The sequence below is a fragment of the Pipra filicauda genome, unplaced genomic scaffold (genome assembly GCF_003945595.2).
Source record: "Pipra filicauda isolate LSUMZ 115617 unplaced genomic scaffold, ASM394559v2 scaffold170_size1570365_pilon, whole genome shotgun sequence".
In the NCBI taxonomy this organism is placed as follows: Eukaryota; Metazoa; Chordata; class Aves; order Passeriformes; family Pipridae; genus Pipra; species Pipra filicauda.
The window spans coordinates 558,473-577,165 of record NW_024104218.1 but is presented as its reverse complement, the minus strand read 5'-3'; the positions used below and the strand labels follow the sequence as shown (position 1 = coordinate 577,165).

Sequence of the window (18,693 nt, the reverse complement as noted above, 5' to 3'; positions counted from 1 at the left end):
CAACCTGGGCTAGTGGAAGGTGTCCCTGCCCATGGCAGGGGTGATCTTGAACTTTCCAACCCAAACTACTCTATGATTCCATGTGGGAGAGGAGGGTGTTAACTCCTACATCACCCTGTCACCTCCATCCCAACCTGGTACAGCCAGGTGGAAATGTCCTTGCAGGTTACCAGAAGCATTCATTGTAGATGGACTAAGGTGCAGAGGCACAGACCAAAGGACCCAACACACCAGGCTAATAGCAAACAGCTTGTGTTTTACCCCCTGTCTATCAGGGACTCGATTTGTCTGCCTTTCCATCACCTGGGCTCCCAGGGGAGGGCTGGGAGGATGGTTCCTCCTCCACTTTCCCTTGCCTCATCCAGTGGCCTCGTCCCTGGGAGCTGCTGATCTCACACATCTGCTAAACCTGCTACAAATGTCACCTCATCGGCAGAAGCCGCCTGACAATAATAGGGCATTTCAACAAGCCTCCTGCTTCTATTTAGATGCAACACACATCCTTGTTCACAGTAATGCGTGTTGAATTATGCAGGAACCAGCTTTCAATTTGCTACAAGAGGCTGAGGAGACGCAGTGCCAGACGAAGCCATTTATTTCAGCTCGCTCTCTGGGGTTTGTTTTCAAGTCAGCACAACGCTGGCTCCGACTCCCCTGAAGTGTTTTTAATCCTGAGAGCAGCCAGAGCCTCTCTGAGCCCCTCACTAACTGCTGCCTCTTCCTCCAAAACCAAAAAAGTCCCTTGCGGCTTCATGGTGATGGGACCCTCCTCTCAAATGCAGGTGAGCGCCACACCCTGTATCTGATTCTGGAGAGTTTCACTGAGGAACTGGCTCTGTCCACATCAGGAAGCCTCGAGTGTCCAAATCAGCCCTATCCATACCACACTCACTGAAAAGCCTCACCTAAGGGATCCAGCCATAAGGTGTCCTTGCAGGTGAAGGCCAAAAAGAGCATCACCCAGAGCCAGTTAAGACTTAGGAGCAGCCTGAACCTGAAATCTCTTGTCCAGCCCCACCAAGCAGAATCAGTCATAGAATGGTTTGGGTTGGAAGTGACCTTAAAGATCATCTCATTCCATCATGCCATGGGCAAGGATGGAGGTATTTCTGACTCAACCCTCCAAGCCTCATATAAAAGAAGACATGAAGTATTATTGTAGCAGAACATAAATACTGCAGAGCCCTTCCACCTGCTAGAAATAGCTGCATTTCATCATCTCAGCCTCACAGACACCCAGCAGAGAGCATTAAAAATTGCACCAGACCAGGATGCTCCAAGCCCTGTCCTATTTCCCTGTCATCTCTCTCCTGTTTACACAAGGTCCTGTTAGAGCCCAGATGCTCCAAGCAGGCCCAGTTATAATGCAAGTTTCTAAACAGGAAAGGAACATGAAAGCAAATCTCTAGGCAAATTTGTGCAGCTTTTTTCTTCTCAGAGCCAAGCAGCTGTGTAATTCTGCCTCTGAAAAGTCACACCCTCAGTTTACAGCTCTTATCTCTCTGCACTTCAGCCACGCAGGTCTGTTTATTGGCTCCATTGGACTCTGAGCTCTTCAGAGCATGGAGTGTCTTTCTGCCTTTTAGCACTGAGGGCTGTTAATTAAAATAAAATCTTCTCTGCGAGCCCTTCTAATTACGCCTCACAGTATCTGTGCCTTCCCTGTGGCTGTGGGATAGAACAGTACCAATGCTGGTGGCTGCTGGGTCTGCTTTCCACGTGCTTCCATCTGAGCTCACACACGGAGTGTACAGCAGAGGCAAGGATTGCATTTCTGAGCTCCTTCTTCTCCCACAGGACAACCCCCCTGTGCCCCAGGCTCAGGGCTGTACCCATGGTCAGCCTCTCCTGATGCCCCACAGCCACCCCTCGTGCCCTAAGTGGGCAGGGGGAGGAGGTGCCTCACCGAGCTCGGCGTCAGGCCCATGTTTGCCTCGATGTAGGTCTCTGTCTTTGGCTCCACAGCGAGTTCAGCTTCCAGGATCTTTTCCACAGGCATGTCCTCGTTGGCGCTACTTGTCGACTCCACCTCGTTCTCGTTGCGGTCCTTCCCCCGCTGCCTCTCCTCCTGGACAGCTGCAAGTGGACAGAGGAGGGACAGTGTCACTCTGGGGTCTCCAGGCTCCATGGAGCTATGGGTGTTATTTAGCCATGAAATCCCAGAGCATCCTCAGACCTGCAGGATCACACAGACATCTGAGGTCTTGCTCTCCCACCAGTGTGGTCAGTGGGTCTCAGGATTGGGTTCAAGGTGAGGTGAGGTTTGGGGAAGACACCAAGGCAGCCCCAGCCTGGGAGAGCTGCTTCTTGTGTGCCCCCCTGGGAGTGTGGCAAGGGAGGATCCTGCTTGGACCTGGCCTCTGCTGGGAAAAATCCCATTTCTGCAGAGGGGGAGGCCCTGGAAAAAAAAAGGTTAAAGACAAAAAAAGCAAAGGAAGCAACATGGCAAGTCACCCCAGGAGTGGGAAAGGGATAGCTGAGGTCATACAATAAGGGAATACTAAAGAAAAAAGAAACTGGTCAGTTAAAAGCACAAATCCAGAGTTCAACCATCTTCTGAGGCTGTTATTCCCATGGAGGTCATGTCATGCACCTCTCTAGCTCCCAGTGATGCCAAAGGCTGAGCAGGGCTCCGTGGCAGGATGGTGCTCCCGTGGGACAGGAGCTCCATGCAAACCACCACCCTGCCTTTGGCTCGGGGCAACCTCTGAACAGACAGGAGAGACCTGTCCCAAATCCTGTGTGGCAGGAGGAACCTCGCCAGAAGCTTGTCACATGCTGATGAGTTATGTCTGAGCAGCACAGAGATGAAAAACACTTATTAGATGCTAATAACATTATTATTAATGACCTCCCTTTGAAACCAGCACACACTTTCCCTACACCTGGGAAGGAGCTTTATGCAGTTACAGTGGGAACTATCTCCTTCTCCATCATCATGTCATATACCCTAAATCCCACACTCTTCCACACACTGTTGTTTTTCACAGTTTGTTTTAGCTCAGTCTACTTGAGAACAGCCCCAGCAACAGGAGATCCATCACTGGCCATGAGAGGCAACTCCCTGAGCTTGCCCAGCTCTTTGCTGAGGACTGAATGACACACTCAGTAAGGTAAAAGCCTTGCTATTTACTGACAATTATCCCAACACTTTCCCTCTCTGCTGAATTTGAAGTTGGTTATGTGATGTTTAGGGAAAGCAGCGGGGGCACAGCATTATTTGGGGGAAATCAGAGCTGTCTGTAACACAAGGAGGCTTTTTAGGCAATCAGCGGGTCCAGCTCTATGCCAAGTGCAAAAATAAAACCTGCAGTATAAAACTCATTCCTTACAAACCAGGAAATTAAGACACATGCTAAACGAGCCCTATATGGATGCTGATCCCATTAACCCAGCTCCTGGGGCTGATTCCCACTGCTCTCCCTCCCCTCCCGCAGTGTTGCTGTTTGCTGCACATCAACAGTGCTCACACTCCTTCCATGTGAAAGCTGTCATGCAAAAAAGCAAGGGGTTATTTTTTGCTCTGAAGTTTATGGGCTGCAGAGGCTCCCCAGGCCCACGTTACATGTTCTGCTCAGGCTGCCAGAGCCAGGTAAGCTGCTGCTGTCAAGGGCTCAGATTTGTGTCGTGGCTTTTGTCCATCTGGCTCTTGTCTGGCACGGATTCTTCTTTTTCAGGCCAACATAAAACCCTGCTTAAATTTCACCCCCCACCCCTACTCCTGCTTCTTCAAGCGTCAAAAAGATAGAAATTTTTCCTTAATGTCAACCCTTCTTCAACAGCACAGATGCACCAAAACTCCTCTGGGCACATTAGAAGAGATAAAACACCTACTAAATAACAGAAAAGCCTGAGAGAAAGGCAAACCCTCAACAAATGGGATCTTATAAAATGACTTAAATGCCAAAATTCTGATGCACAGTCACAGTAGGTCTTAAGGATAAAGGTGCAAAGTTGGTTCCTTGCTCTGAGATCAACCACCTCCATCACTTGGGGTGTCAGCCCCAAAAACTCACCCTCGTGCTGGACAGTGGGATTTGTGGGAAAGCATCACAGAGGTCTGGGGAGACAGTGGTCACTTAAAGCCTTAAATCTGCAAATCTCAACCTCACCAAAGCCAACAGCCACATTCCTGGCACGAAGAATCAGAGACACTTCAGGGGTTATAGGAGAGAGAATCTTACAGTCCATCATGACAGCTCTGGCCTGTGATTAGGCTGAATCCAGCTGATACAAACGACAGACAGAAGAGACAGATGGGAAGAGATTATACACATAAGTAGTTATTCCTATTGATCTCTGCTTTGAGCTGTTACACCAGAAAATTGGTGCTGCATCTCGCTGGGGAGCTGGTCAGGGGACAGCTGACTCATCCCAGCTCAGCCCCACGCAATCCCAACACTCGCCCCGTCCCAGCTGCCTGAGGCAGCAGTGACACCCCGGGCAGAGCAGATGGTGTATTCCCACCCAGTATCCAAAGATAAACCCAGTTCTTGCCGGGGAGAGCATTACCTGCTTTGCTACCCCCGTGTTTCCAAGCCCAGCCAGCCTTCTCCAAAGGCAGGACCAGCCTGGGCATCACTTTGCCATCGCCCCCGTCCATCCCATCCCATCCCATCCCTGGCTCTCTGGGTTGCAGGAAAGCACTGGCTGTTTCCCAACACTGAGCTCAGAGACCCTGTTATCCCCCTTTCCCCCGAGGATGATGCCTCATGCACAGGTCTGCACCAAGGTGTGCACCTGCAGGAGCAGGTGACTGCACTACGTGAAGCTCCGCCGCTCCTTAGGTGTTTGTGAACCCCACCTGGGAATGATGCAGGACACCTGCCCGGCCCTGGCTGATGGATGCAGCTCTCAGGGATGCCTGTGAGGCTGTTGACTCAGTTGTAGATGCTGTTTTCTCTCCCTACAGGCAGCTCCAGCAATGAAGTGGCAACAGCTTCATTCTTCATGTGTGCAACAGGTTTGCTCCTACCACAGCTCTGTGGTTGGCCTTGGGGTACACATGAACTCCACTCCAGCAATCATCTTACTGTCACCTTGTTCTTCCATGTGTGGCACTCCCAATGTCCCCCTTTAGGATCCAGAGGCTGAATTCAAACTTTGTGTCTCCATTTTCCTAATTTAAGATACACCTTGAAGCATCCTACGGCTCCAGGGGCAGAAAGCCCAACAAGTTGTCCTGAAAGGTGAAGGTATTTGCAGCTGGCATTCAAAACTCTGGGATTCTGTGGGTTCCAAGACTTGGAATTCCCTGCAGGTGCAGCCATCCTTGCTTCAGAAGCTCAGAGAGCACATCCAAGGTGAAAGGAGCAGGGAGAAGTGTCTAAGAGCTGCCAGTCACTGACACACCTTCTTAGCAGAGTCCTCCATGTCTCCCATCTCCACAGGCACAAGATGCCTGAATTTCCTGCAATCAGCATTTCCCTGGAGGTACTGAGGACCTGACAAGCTGTTGCTCCTTCTTAGCAGAGATGCTGAGGGACCATCACCATCTCAGAAAAAGAACAAGGACTTTGTTTCTTGAGATGTAGGGAAAAAATAGCACACAGGGCAGAGGAAGGAAAGAAGGGCAAGTATTTTTTCTTAATCATGAAATATGAGATGTTTGTATGAAGGAAAATCTCCAGCAGTGAGGACACCGCTCACCATAATGATCTAGGATCTCATCTCTGGAGTCCACTCCCCCCTGAGATTAGTCAAATAAACCACACTGGAGATGACAAAAATACATTTTTCAAATGGACTTGGTGTGGGAACTGGGTTTCTTTGTGGGTTTGTTCTTTATTTATAGTTTTAAAGAGAGAAATACAAATGTGGCAGCTGCATGGCAGCTTGTCTGGTAGTATTGAAATGGGAACACCTCGTTCTTCTTGGCTTCCCAGAAGTCCTTGTACATGGGGATGGATGGTGCTCCATCCCTGTAACACAGTAAAATTTAGAAACCAGGATCATTATACCATTTGGTTCTTGTTGCTTCTGCTGGATTTCCCTGTGCCCCCCCCTCTGCACTGTGCCCTCCTGCTTTGCTGTGTGGGCAAAGAGACATCCAGCTGCTGTCCAAGAGAACCTTGGGAAGAGGATTAAACTACAGAGTGCCTGTGATTACAAGGCACTTGACAGCATGACCTCTAAAGACCTTTCCAAACCTCAGCTGGGCCCTCCTGCTCTTGCTGCAGTGAGATGGTGATAAGGAGGTGAAGGGCTGGCAACACATCCCGCTGCTGAGAGCAGGAGGAGGGAAGAGCTGGCAAGGGCTCTGCAACACCAGTGTGATCATCCTGACTCCCATCACCCTCAATTCCCGCCTCAGCAGACAGGTTTGTCTGGACAAACCACAGGGTTTGGCTCGGATGGATGCAGGGAAGCCACGGAGAGCAGCAGGTGTCCCCGTCCTTTCATCTCCCTCTCAGACTGTGGGTGTTAGATCCACTCTTAGGACTGTGCTGTTCCCAACAACGCTGATTTTTCTGGTCATGAGGGTGGCTCAGCATTTCATCAACAGCGTGGGCCTATCCAAAAAACGGGATGTGAGCCAGGCATTTTGCTCGCTGCATCCCAAAAAAACACTCTCCTGCAAGGCAAAGCAGCCCCAAGCTGTGGCTCCCCCAGCCATGCCATGTTTCCAGAGCTGAGCTTCCCTGCGCTCTCCTCCGTGTTCACGGCCGTGCCAACGCTTTTGTTTTTCTTCAAGGAGACTCGTATGGCTGAGAGCTTTTCCAGTCTGATTTTCTAAGCATAAGGGAAGCATTTGAACCTTGCAATCCACTTGAGGAGAAAAAAAAGATGTTGTAGTCAGGGAGCTCGGAGAGGCAGCCCCACCTCCTCCAGCTATGTCTGAGCCGAGCCAAGGACAGAAGCCTGTGTTTTCCATGGCACCTGATGAAGAGGCTCCTGTGTTATTCTGCTTGATTTGGTCTTTACTTGCCTCAGGGTAGTCGCTGTCATTTTTCATCTCGAGCTTCTCCAGCCCATCTGCACTTCCCCAGGCCATGGTACAGCAAGACACGGAACCCCGTGTGTCCAAAACGCCTCTTGGTGACCTCTCTCTCTTTAGGATCCAAAGTGTCTCATCCCGTGGGTTGCAGAAGAGCCTCAGCTACTGGGTCCAGGGGCTGATGTGCCAAAATGCCAGACCTATCCTCTGCTGGTGTCCACATCACACTGGCCACCTTGTCTTTGTTCGTGTGGCAGCATTTGATGGCTAAAAAAGCAAGTCTGAGTCCGTGGCAAAGTGACAACTGCCCCAGTTCAGGTGCCCAAACCAAGCTCTGTGAGTGGTGCTCATGGGGCACTGCACTTCTGTACCAAAGGAATGCTTACAAAGGGAGGAAGAGGCCCAAGGGAGGCAGGATTTTCCACAGGGCAGAGGTGTTTCTGAGAGCCCCCACAGGCAGGAGCATCACAGGTTTGAGTATTTGCTGGGATAGATGTGGAGGCTACAGCAGCTCTGATGACCACCCACATGAGTGCTTTCTGGGATGAAAATCCATCCTTCCAGGAGCACCAGAGTGGGTGACTGGGGAAGGATAATTCACTCCCACCAAAAACGGACTGAATGGGGTTTTCTCTGGGTGACACACCCAGTGTCTGGAGTCCCTGGGGTCAGGGAGCCTGTCAGCACATGGGGAGGGCATCGATGCTCAGCCCAAAGAACCTGCGAGCCCCAAACCTGCTCAGTCTTCTCCCACCCTGCAGGTGGGTGGCTCGTTATTTATGAGGAGCTGGGTGGGGGGTTATTGGGGATTTCCATTTCACTCACAGTGGAATTTATTGGCCTCTGCTGCCTTTTATGAAGCCACATCTTCACTGTGGATCATCAGCACCTTGAAGTGCTTATGCCTGAGGTACCTGTTTGTATCGAAAATGCCACGACAGCTGAGGAAACTAATTCAGACAGCATTTCTTCTGCTTTGCTTTCGTGTGTCACCTTTTTTTTTCTTCAGAGGTGCAGCTTTCTGCTACTGTAAACAACCTCAAAAGCTGAGACACGTGAAATAAACAGTGGTTGTTTTTTTCTCCAGCATTTTCAATTGATCACTGGAATTTTTTAAGGAACACAAAATACCACTGTGGTAATTAAAAAATATAACTCTGTAGTGTTAAAAAGTGGATTGAAACCTTTGCACGCAGTTAGTTCACATGAGGAACAACTCTGGAAAGCAACAGCAAAAATCCCTAGCTCACTTCACTCTCCAAAGCCAGGTACTGAAGTGTAAGCAAACAGCAACATTGGCAAAGGAGAGAAAACCATAAACCAAACCTTTTTTCTCAACCCAGGAGCATCCTTAAAAACAAAAAAATAAACCCAGCATCATTTAACCAGCTGGTTTAAACAGCAGCACTTTAAAAGGATATAAGAAACAAACTCATTAAGCTGGAAGACATTTTCCATTCCAAAATTACTACTAAATATAACTGTGCTCTTGAACTCTGCCCCTCCACTAGGCTATGGCCACTTGCCTGCTTTTACATTCAGTTGGGCAGTGGGTTGGAAACCTGAATTCCTGCTCTTTCTCCCCAGACCCTTTTTGCTCCTGTTGGTCCCAAGAGATGCTCCAAGAGCCGGGATGGCTCGAGCTCCAGGGGGTGCAGAGGGAATGCACAGCTATGGCAGGGGATTGGGCACAGCTCAGTGAGAGACTGTTGTTAGTGCAGCAGCTGAGCTCCAAATTAGAACAGGGGGAATCTACAGTCCCTCTGGACTAAGTGATATATCTAAACAGCTCCCTGGAGACATGGGAAGGTCTCTAGACTGTGGACTAGAGATGCTGCAAGTCCAACTTCTCCCAGGCTATACCCCTCAGCTCGACGGAAGTGCAAGAGAGAGAGGGAAAACCAACCCACAAACACAGGAGAAGGGGCAGAATTAACTCAGGCTGTGAAGTTTAATAAAGCCTTGAAGTCAGAGATCAGGTGTGCAGCTGGACAGATGTCCTGGGTGCTCAGAGCATGGCTCTGGATCACATCCCAGCAGCTGGTGGAGACAAGCCACGGCCGTGCTGTACCCAGGCCACACTGTCAGGGTACCTGCACCCGATTTAGGAACGATCCTGGGGGTCAGCTGTGCAGCCTGAGCCGCAGGTGCTGGAGGAGAACAGCTCTGTGGTCTCCACACGGGCTACGAGATGTGGAGATGGTGGAGATGCATCAACACCCACTTTACCCAGTTGGCATCAAACCCAGCGCGCCCAGCCCTCCGCCCGGCACGGGGGAGCCCCGCTGGCAGCCCAGCAGGTCCCGCGGAGCCGGGCTGGCTCGCACGGGGAGCCGCTCACGTCCGGGGGCAGCGCCGGGGGAAGCAGAGGCGGCAGCCGGAGCGGCGGGGCCGGGCTGTGCCGGTTCCCAACGCTCTGCTGCCTGTGAGCCGTCCAAGGGCGGCCGGCGGGAGCATGAGAAAGGGCTCCTCGCTGGTATTTCCTGCTCGCCGGGCGAGCCGGCGGCGCTGCCAGCAACGGAGGGGCCGGGACCTCCTCACACGAGACAGCGACGAGCTGCAACGCGTTTGCAGCCTCTGATGACCCCCTTCACCTCCGATGTTAACCCAGCTAACGGCACTGCACACAAGACCCCTTCATGCCAAGACCCTGGGTGTTTACTCCCTCCTCTGCCTCCCTAACTCCAAGGCAGTTTCCACTTTTTCCCCCCTCTGAAATCCAAGGCTGCTGATCCACAGACACCTTAGACCCTAATGAGTAACAGATCAAGCAGGGAGAGTTCTGCTTCTGGATACAAACAGCCTCCCCCACAATAATAATAATCCCTGCATTAGTCAAGATCCTTGATGGTAATCTTAATTTTGTTGACTATCCGGTATTTAGTGGGAGACAGAGTATAAAAACCAAAGCCTCACACAGCTGGCAGTAATTCATAAGGGAAAAATGTTCCCAGTTGCTTATTTATTATAGCTGCAATATCTCAGAGCCGCGAGGCTCATTCACCATGAACTATCTTATATGTTCAGGGAACAGCAAGAAGAGATGCACACAATGGGAAGAATCTTCTGTTCCTGGAGGCTTTCACCCCTTTAAACCAAGGCTTGTAGCCCTGAAGCCATTCCTGTCCTCCCAGCAGTACCCCACAGCCACCCTCTGCCTCTCACCTCCCTCGTGCTGCTGCTTCTACCCTGGCCGAGCACAAGGTTCATCCCTCCGGGTCTGCTCTTGGCATGTTCACCTAGAGACCCCCCAGCTTTCAGGATCAAACCCTTACAGACCTTCATCAGCTGCCCAAGAGGTCCTGTTGATTTTACTTCTCTAATCCAACTTCTCAGCTGAGTAAAAGCTCCTTTCCTTTTACTCTCTGGCACAGGTTTTTGGGTACGACTGTGACCCTCATCCCTCTTCTTCCCAGCATCACCACCACAGCTCTGCCTCTCACCACAGCCACAGTACTCACTGTAGAGGGTTTTACTGTACTTCCACAACATCCAAGTACCTTTGGGCTACAAGACAGATACTTCCCAGCAGGAATCTGCTATGCCTTTACGCAGCTATAAATTAGGTCTCCAGAGCAAGATATTTTACAGGGAAATGAGGCCCATTACCCTGGCTCTGTTACTTAAAAGATACAACAGTTTATGCTAGAGGACAGAAAGCCAGCTATGTTGTATTTAGGCAAAAAAAATTAGCAATGCAGGATTTAGCCCAAAGCTCTTCCCCAAAATAGAGGTGGGATGCAGGAGGACTGGTGTAAGGACAAGGACAACATTTCTGGCTGGCAAAGTGGCTGGGCAGCAGCAGTGAGCTGGGATGGCTGCAATGGGAAGAGATTTATTTCTTTTTTGACAAATCATGTGGATATCACATGTGAAACTCAAAAGAGTTTCACTCAAAACCAAAGCTCAGTGAGATCCAACTTCTGACTTTCAGCTCCAGGACAACACTTGGACATCTCCACCAGGCACTGAATTTTTAGGTTTATAACAAGACAGAGCTTTATTTGGAGACCAGGGGAGTTATTCCAGCTTTCCCTACATGGGGATTATGCCCCAATCATCTACTGTCTGCCAAATCACCAGCTTCCTGCCCTTCTCCAACGCTGTCCTCACCAGATCAGCCAGCACTGCCTGAGCGCACTTCTGGAGTTACCAAGATCCCATCTGTCACCCTTTTAAATAACTGTCTGATCGTTATGAATTCATTTGCTATTCATTGTGATAATGTTAATCAAGATGAATTAATAGAGTCCTCCTACTGTACGCGCTCCCTGGGGAATTCCACCACCATTTAGAAGTTAATTAATGGACCCGTAATTTGAGCGGTGCTGCCCATGCAATCACCGCTAACGCAGGCACAGCGCAGGTACCTGCTCACAGGATGTCACTGCAGGCTGCAGTTACAGCACTCCTGCTGGTTTTCCCAACCCTACAGACCTTGGCTGATGTCCTGGGGGCTGAAGGAAGGCTCTGGAGGCGATGCCAGGGGAATGGGATGCTCCACGTTTCTCCCCTGAGAAGCAAGTGCTGCTGCTGAACACACAGGAGACTTCTTGGCTTCTTTTTAGTCACCTGAGTCTCCCACGGCTCAGGTTTTGGATTAGATTTTCCTTGTCCTGCTGCACATCTCCCAAGGGATCCAGTGCTCTCCATGTCTCTGCCCCTCTGCACAGCATCCAGGGCAATGCCAGCCCCCACACACACCTGCACTGTCCCACTCACCCTCACAGGCACTCTCTGAATGCCTCAGCCTCTCGATTTAAGATCAGAGGTCTGGTGGGGCAGGAAGATTCGTTCTGAGCACAAAGGGTTAAGCTCAGCAGGACCAAGGAGGTCCCCTGGGTGCCCCAGCAATCCCCCCACACCTCCAGCACAGACAGCTTTGACATTTGATGACTCTGCACGTCGTGGGTCCTTGGGTAACCCCATAAATCGAGGGTGGCAAGGTCTGCCCAACACTCAGTGCAGCTCCAGCACTGCCCCATTTAATCAATGCTCCAGACAGGACTAAGTGCTCTTCAAAGGGACCCAGGCTGGAGCTCTGCTGGCCACAGGGACGGTTTTATCAGCCTGTCAGAGAGGCAAGTGTGGCTCTGAAGATGTAAGGGGAGAAGGCAGCAGAGAACTGGGGTCATTTTCACGTCATGTCTGGTAAAAGCCTGTTCTGCCAGCAGATTAGAACAGACGGAGTCAGTATTTAAAAAGAGCACTTAAAAGAGGCACTGCCAGGGAGGTTTAGATCCTAAATTTAAGTTCCAGTGAGGGGAGAGCTATATTTTATGAGACTGAATTTCTTTCTTCTTCCCCATGAGAAAAAAATCAGATACTGGACTGGGAGGTGAAACCCTGGCACAGGCTGCACAGAGAAGCTGTGGCTGCCCCATCCCTGGAAGTGTTCAAGACCAGGTTGGATGGGGCTTGGAGCAACCTGGGCTAGTGGAAGGTGTCCCTGCCCATGGCCCACCCATCACCAGGCACCACTCTGTGGCTCGGCGCTGCTCTGGAGCCCACGGGAGGCCCTGGCTGTGGCACTAAAGCAAAGTATAAACGAGACACACACACCTTTGTCACCCCGGCAAGGTGACGCTGCCCCAGGTGCCCACCGTGACGCCACAGGCAGGAGCCTGACGGAGCCTCCTAAGGAAGGAAACAGTCCTGCAGCACCCACGGGTGCTGAGGGCAGGCCAGGCCTTACCTTCTCTCTTCATGCCCATGGCCAGACACTTCTGGTAGCGGCAGTACTGGCAGCGGTTGCGCTGGCGCTTGTCGATCAAACAGTCCTTGTTGTCGCGGCAGGTGTAGGTGAGGTCCTTCCGCACCGTGCGCTTGAAGAAGCCTTTGCAGCCCTCGCAGCTGTAAACCCCGTAATGTTTTCCTGTGGGGAACGAGACTCGGGTTAAAAGTGTCTCCTCCTCCCCACACGGACCGTCAGCTCTTCCCCGGGGCCTGTCTCCCGGCGGGATCTGGGGGAGGCAAAGGTTTCCTGCAGCCGTGAGCAGGAGCTGAAGAGCAGTGGCTTCGCCCTGACTTGACTTCCATAAAATCAGGATGCGCTCTGTGGGCTGCAACCTGCCTCCCACGCAGGAAAAGCCCTCGGCATTTCTTAGGCATACATCAGGCAGTGCAGCAGTGAAACAAAGGGTGCCCTCTGTGCCCCCTCTGAACCCCCCACACCAGGCACACGAGACAGCATGCTCTGTACCACGCACCCACCCTCCAAAACCCTGGGCTTCGGGCTGGCATTGGAGGGTGGGTGCATGGTACAGGCACAGGAGAGGTCCCTAAGGACTCACTAACTAGGCGACCAGAGCTCTTCTGGAGCAGAGAGCTTTTAGAACAGTGTGAGAATAAAGGGAATTAGCACATCTTTATCTCCCAGAGTGGAGAGACTCTGTGTCAAGCTCATCTTTTTATCTGGCACTGTGTGACAGTACCACTGCGGACCAAAGAATGGGGAGAAGGAGGGACACTCACTGATGCCTTGTTTTCAGATGGGCTGAGGATGTAACCCCACTGCTAAACAGGGACCTGGGGTCTGCCAGCTCAGCTCAGAGCCTGCCCTGGACCAGGTTGGTCAATAAGGGACTTTTCATCTCTCCTCTGAGAGCACAGGAAGCTGTGCCACAGGGAGCTGGGGAGTCATGCCAACCCTCTCCCAGAGCACCCGTATCCAGAGCCCACCGCCGTGAGCCCCTCCCGGGGCAGGCATCAGCCTTACCTGAAGATCTGTCCCCACAGATGGCACATATGTGCTTGGTGAAGGAGGCCATCGTTCCTGAGGGATGTGCTGGCACTTTGAGGACTCCATTGAGCCCCAGGGGTGGCTTAATGTCTTCTGTGCTGGTGACGGAGTTCATGGGTGAGTTGAGCTGTCGAGGCAGAAGCACAGGGCTCAGTGGGGACCAGGGACATGGGATGTGGGGCTGTGCCAGCTGGGACATGGGGCTGGGTGGACGAGCAGGGGACAAGCTTCCAGTGGGGACCAGCACCACTTAAAACACCCACCACAAAGCTGAGCCTCTGGGTTCATGATTTGGGCACATGAGTGCTCACCCACTGCCCTGGCATAAGAGCTGGGCACGCAGGGAAGACGGTCTGCAGTGATGGCTCGTGGGAGAGGGGCTGGCTGGGAGCGAGTGCTTGCATGGGTGATGAAGGCCAGGACACTCGTGCATATCCTTTCAGCATTATCTCTCCAAAGGAACGCTTCATGGTAAATAAATAGATCCCAGATGCAACGGGGTCTGGCTTTCCAGAACTGGCTCGGGTGGGACACGTCTCTGCAACTTCCACATGTGTCTCCTTCCCTCCCCAGTGAGCTTGGCCCCCAGCAAGCAAAGAATGGGGTGGAAGCTGAGTGCTGACATGGCACTGATGTGGAGTGAAGGATTCCTGTGGAGCAGGGCAGGGCTGTTATCCTCCTGTCTACAGAGAGAAACTGAGGCAGGGAGATGTAGGATTGACCCATCAATAAGGGAGACAAGCTCATGGAGACCCTGTGAGGGTCTGAGGGGGAGCCAGACTAGGTGACTTCAGGGACAGAGTGCTCCTCTGCTGGGACCACTGCACTGGGGACTGTCGCAGAGCCACCATCACTGTCAACCTCTAAACTCAAGTTGGATACACAGGATCCTGCTTCAGTTTGTTGTGTTTCTCTACCTAGTAGAGATCCTCAGCAATTGCACTTGTCACAAATTAATTCAGGGAAGTCCCAAGGCTTGTGATCTGTCAATTAGAGCAGAGCATCCATTCCTCCGGCTTTTAAGTCTCCAGGCTGGTGGGGAATATTTGGCAGGCAGATGACTAACAACCACAGAACAGAGCCAGGTAAACCCACCCTGGAGAAATGTGATGGATCTGCCTCCCTCTCCCACCCTGGTGGGCCAGCTGATGAATCAAAGGCAGCCAGGACCTGGTGTCACTGAGGGATACAATCCTGGGCTTCAGCTGCTGTTCCATGGAGCAAAGAGGGGAGGGACAAGCAGGTCCCCAGGCAGAAACCTCTCTCTTTGGGTCCCCAGGCACATGCTCTCACTGTGCTACCCTGGGAGCAGGGGCTGCCACTCAGGGTCACCACCCCCAGCAATCCCTCCCAGTGCACTCTGTGGGAAATGCAGCCATTTCCCAGGTGCAGCTGGTGGCTACAGCTCGTGTCACGCTGCATCATTGGCCGTGGACATGTGGGACTGAGGGTAGAGGCCATGGCTGCCTGACGAAGTTAAGCCTTTCACCACCACTTCCCCAAGCCTCAGAAGTCCACAGAGTCCACCCAAGCAGACCCCTGAGAGCATCAGTGGGATGGTGAGCAGAGCAAGACCAGCCCAGGAGGGGTGGGGGTCCCGTGCATCAACTGGTGGGCGCTGAGTCAGCCCCGGGCTGGGGCGGAGGAAGTCATCGGTTCCTCTCCCAGTGCTGGCCCGAAACCTCAGCGGAGGCACCACGTGCACCCCAGGGTTCCCACACCACCCTGGCGCCTGCCCCGTGCCTTCCCCTCCCGGCTGGTCACCGAGAGAAACTGGCAGCACGTGCAGGCAGGGAGGGGGCAGAGAGGGAGGCAGCAGCCCCTCGCCTTGGCAAAGCACTTCTGCTCCGGGACAGGATGGCTCCAGCTCAGCAAGTGAGTGGGGACGCAGGAGGAATCAGTGCTTTTCTTCCCCAGTGATGCCAGAATCTCTCAGCGCCTTCCCTTCCCTCTTCAGCTCGTTGCACCAGGGGACCGAATCCCGTCCCTTCTGGCAAGCAGAGCTTTATTCCTCCTCCCACCCAAAAAAAAAAAAAAAAAATCCCACCCCTTCCCCGGTCCCCCAGGCACCCTTACAAAGAGCATTGTGCAAAGGCAGACGGCGGCTCTGGAAAAGCCTAATCCCGTGTCTGATCTCTCCCCGCTCACCCCCGGGCACCCCGAGCTGCTGCCAGCGATGCCTGGGGCGGCTGCGCCACACAGCCCTGCAAGCTGCATGCAAAGTCCCTCCCTCACAGCTCTTACTGAAAATCCTGCACTTTTTTTTCGTGTTTTCACAGAATTTTTAGGTAAGAGGGTTTAAGTAATACATTAAACCCCGGTAAGCTGCAGAGCTGCTGCGTCTAGACCCCCCCAGTCTGGCTGGGACCCTGCTCACTACTGCGAACTATTCGTGCCCTGCACATCTCACCCACAGCCCAGCCCAGCACCAGCATCCCCATCCCACAAGGGCCTGGTATGCTGAGATCCCATGGCAGGACACGCTGCCTCATGTCCTGATTTTGGGGCTGCATTTAGAAACCATGTGGGATCCTGGGAAGCTCACACTGCTGGAGGGAGGGCAGGGGGAGCACTTGGAGCATCCTCCAGCACTGGCACTGAGGGCTGCTGGATCCTCACCTCTGCAGAACCAGATGGGATAGGTAGAATGCCCTGTTTTGGGAGCCTGATGGTTCCTCCCCACCCTGGTGGAGCCAGAGTGGAGAGGCCCCACCCTGGGGACCCACCGCACCTCGCGCACCGCGTGCCCTTCTGCTCTGCTGGCTTTCCAGAGGCGACGAGGCATGGCCTGATGGCAAGTGGCATCTGCCATCTGATGCAAACCACCTTCCATCAGTGCCATCCCCGCCCGGCGACGGGGGCCACACGCCTCATTACCCCGGCGCTCTGCCGGGCCGGTGCAGCGGCGCGGGGGCCACGCTCCCCTCCGCGCATCGGCCTCGCACCCTCCTCCTCCTCCTCCTCCTCTGCCGGCCCAGGTAGGCGCCTCTGCAGGGATGGGGACAGGGACCTAATGCGCCCAGACAGGGAACAGATGGCAGGAGCCATTAGGCTGAAGGCCTCCGAACTGTCACCTCGAGGAAAACCACTTAAGACAAGTCCCCGGACAGAGGACGGGCGTTCGCGCCGTGCCGAGGGCTGGAGCCGCGGTGCTGCCAGCGCGCTCCCGGCACCATCCCACCACGCTCTCGCTTCCCTTTCCTGCCCTGTAGCTGTGTTTCGTTTCAGTTCCCCCGGCCTGCCAGCCCCAAAAGCAAACTGCACCTTACAATCGGCGCTGGGGGCGCGTCGCCCCTTCCCCGTCGTCTCCCCGGCTTGTGGCTCACCCCGTGTTGCCTCACATCCCCCTTCCCGCTCCTTCCCCACCACTCTGGCGCTGCTGCTGCTAATTTTGTTCTGACTGCCCGTTCCCAGGCGCCGTTTCAGTTCCCCTTCCCTCGGGATGGGAGGCAATGTGTCCACCCCACTCACCCACAGTGGGGAGCAGGGTGCAGGTCTATGGGGGTCACGGGCTGGATCCTGCATGGGAGAATCTCATCCAAAGGCAAACTGCCTCTCTGTCCAGCACTGGGATGCTGGACCCTGGGGAAGCTGCCTGCGGGTCCCTAGGGATGGGACCCAGCACAGCCCCACGTAGAAAGACCTGTTATCTCTGGAAATAAATCAAGCCAATATTTAAAAATAAAGGTGCTGGCAGGTGCTTGACTCCCAGAGAGGGCCTGGAATAAATAAACCCACAGCGAGTGGCAGGTGGTGGCCAATTCCTTAATCTGCCCTTTTACTAAACATATACCGTGCGAGCAGCCAGCAACAGGTGGCAGGGGCTGGCCAGCGCCCCGATCTGGCTATTTTTAAAAAGAGCTTATCTCTCCCTAGTTGGAGGGTTTTTTACATAATCTTCTGCCAGCAAAGGCCAATCTTTCCCCTGCAAGGAGAAATGGGCAGCGGGCAGGGGACCCCTGGGTGTGCACAAGTGACAGGACAAGGAAGGAACAGCCTCAACATGTGCCAGGTTTAGATTGGCTATTAGGGAAAATTTCTTCACTGAAAGGATCGTCAGGCATTGGAACAGGCTGCACAGGATTAGTCCAGGAATCACCATCCCTGGAAGTGTTCAAAAGGCTTGTGGATGTGGCCCTCGGGGGCATGATTTTGTGGTGGACTTGGCAATGTTGGGTTAATGATTGGACTCAACAACCTTAGAGGGCTTTTCCAACCTTAACAACTATGATTCTACTGGGACCATGGGCCAGCCCTGGAGGGGATGTGCTGAGGTGATAATCCCAGGGTACAGACAGTCTTAGGGTGGCTCTGGCTCCTGCCTGCAGGTGACCCAGGGGTGGTCACTGCTCCCTTTTCACCCCCTGTTCACTCGGGGACAAACAGGTGATCCGTGGCCATATTCTGGCTCTGCTGGTCCCTCACAGCCCACCCAGGGCAGCCCCACAGGCAGCTCCAGCCAAAGGAGCAGGATGCCTCCAGCTTAGTTTTCCCTTTGGGCTTCTGCTTTTCGCCTCTCTTTGGGGCCTGTCTGGATGAGGAAACCCACGGACGTGGCTTCTCCCCAGCTAAACAAGCAGCACAGACATCCCCACCACTTACCTGTGGGCTGCTGGTGCCAAATCCCAGGCTGGGGGTGGAGGGGACGGACATTGAGTGCGGGCCCATGGGGGAGCTGATGACGGAGAAGGGAGGGCCCATGCCATTGATGGGCGAGCTCAGGGTGCTGATGGGCGAGTGCAGCTGGCCCGGGGAGCCCAGCGAGGAGCCGATGCCCGGCCCGATGGACGGGTGGAGGGACGGGGTGGCCATGGGCCCCCGGCTCGTGGGAGAGTTCAGGGATGTGGAATTGACTTGGTTGGAGAAATCTGGAAGAGAAGAAAGAGAGAAACAGGGTTGAGTCTCCCAGCTGGGACAGGCTCTGACGTGTCACCACAGCAAGCCCTGAGATGCAGACCCCTTGCTCCTTGCCCTGCCAAGGGGCTGCTTTTCATCCTCCCCCAAAATTCCCAAT

General features: G+C 53.3%; 1 protein-coding gene across 2 annotated transcripts in view; it reads right to left on the bottom strand.

Annotated features, from left to right (window-relative positions):
• The window catches only part of RXRA (retinoid X receptor alpha), a 105,164-nt gene that overhangs the window by 17,498 nt on the left and 68,973 nt on the right, over positions 1-18,693 (bottom strand). For both annotated transcript variants that reach the window (XM_027731669.2, XM_039379607.1), the window contains exons 2-5: positions 18,282-18,547; positions 13,656-13,806; positions 12,633-12,812; positions 1,907-2,076 (exon numbers count right to left, since the gene is read on the bottom strand). In XM_027731669.2, the coding sequence (XP_027587470.1) occupies positions 1,907-2,076; positions 12,633-12,812; positions 13,656-13,806; positions 18,282-18,547 (767 nt within the window). The remainder of the gene's footprint in view (positions 1-1,906; positions 2,077-12,632; positions 12,813-13,655; positions 13,807-18,281; positions 18,548-18,693) is intronic.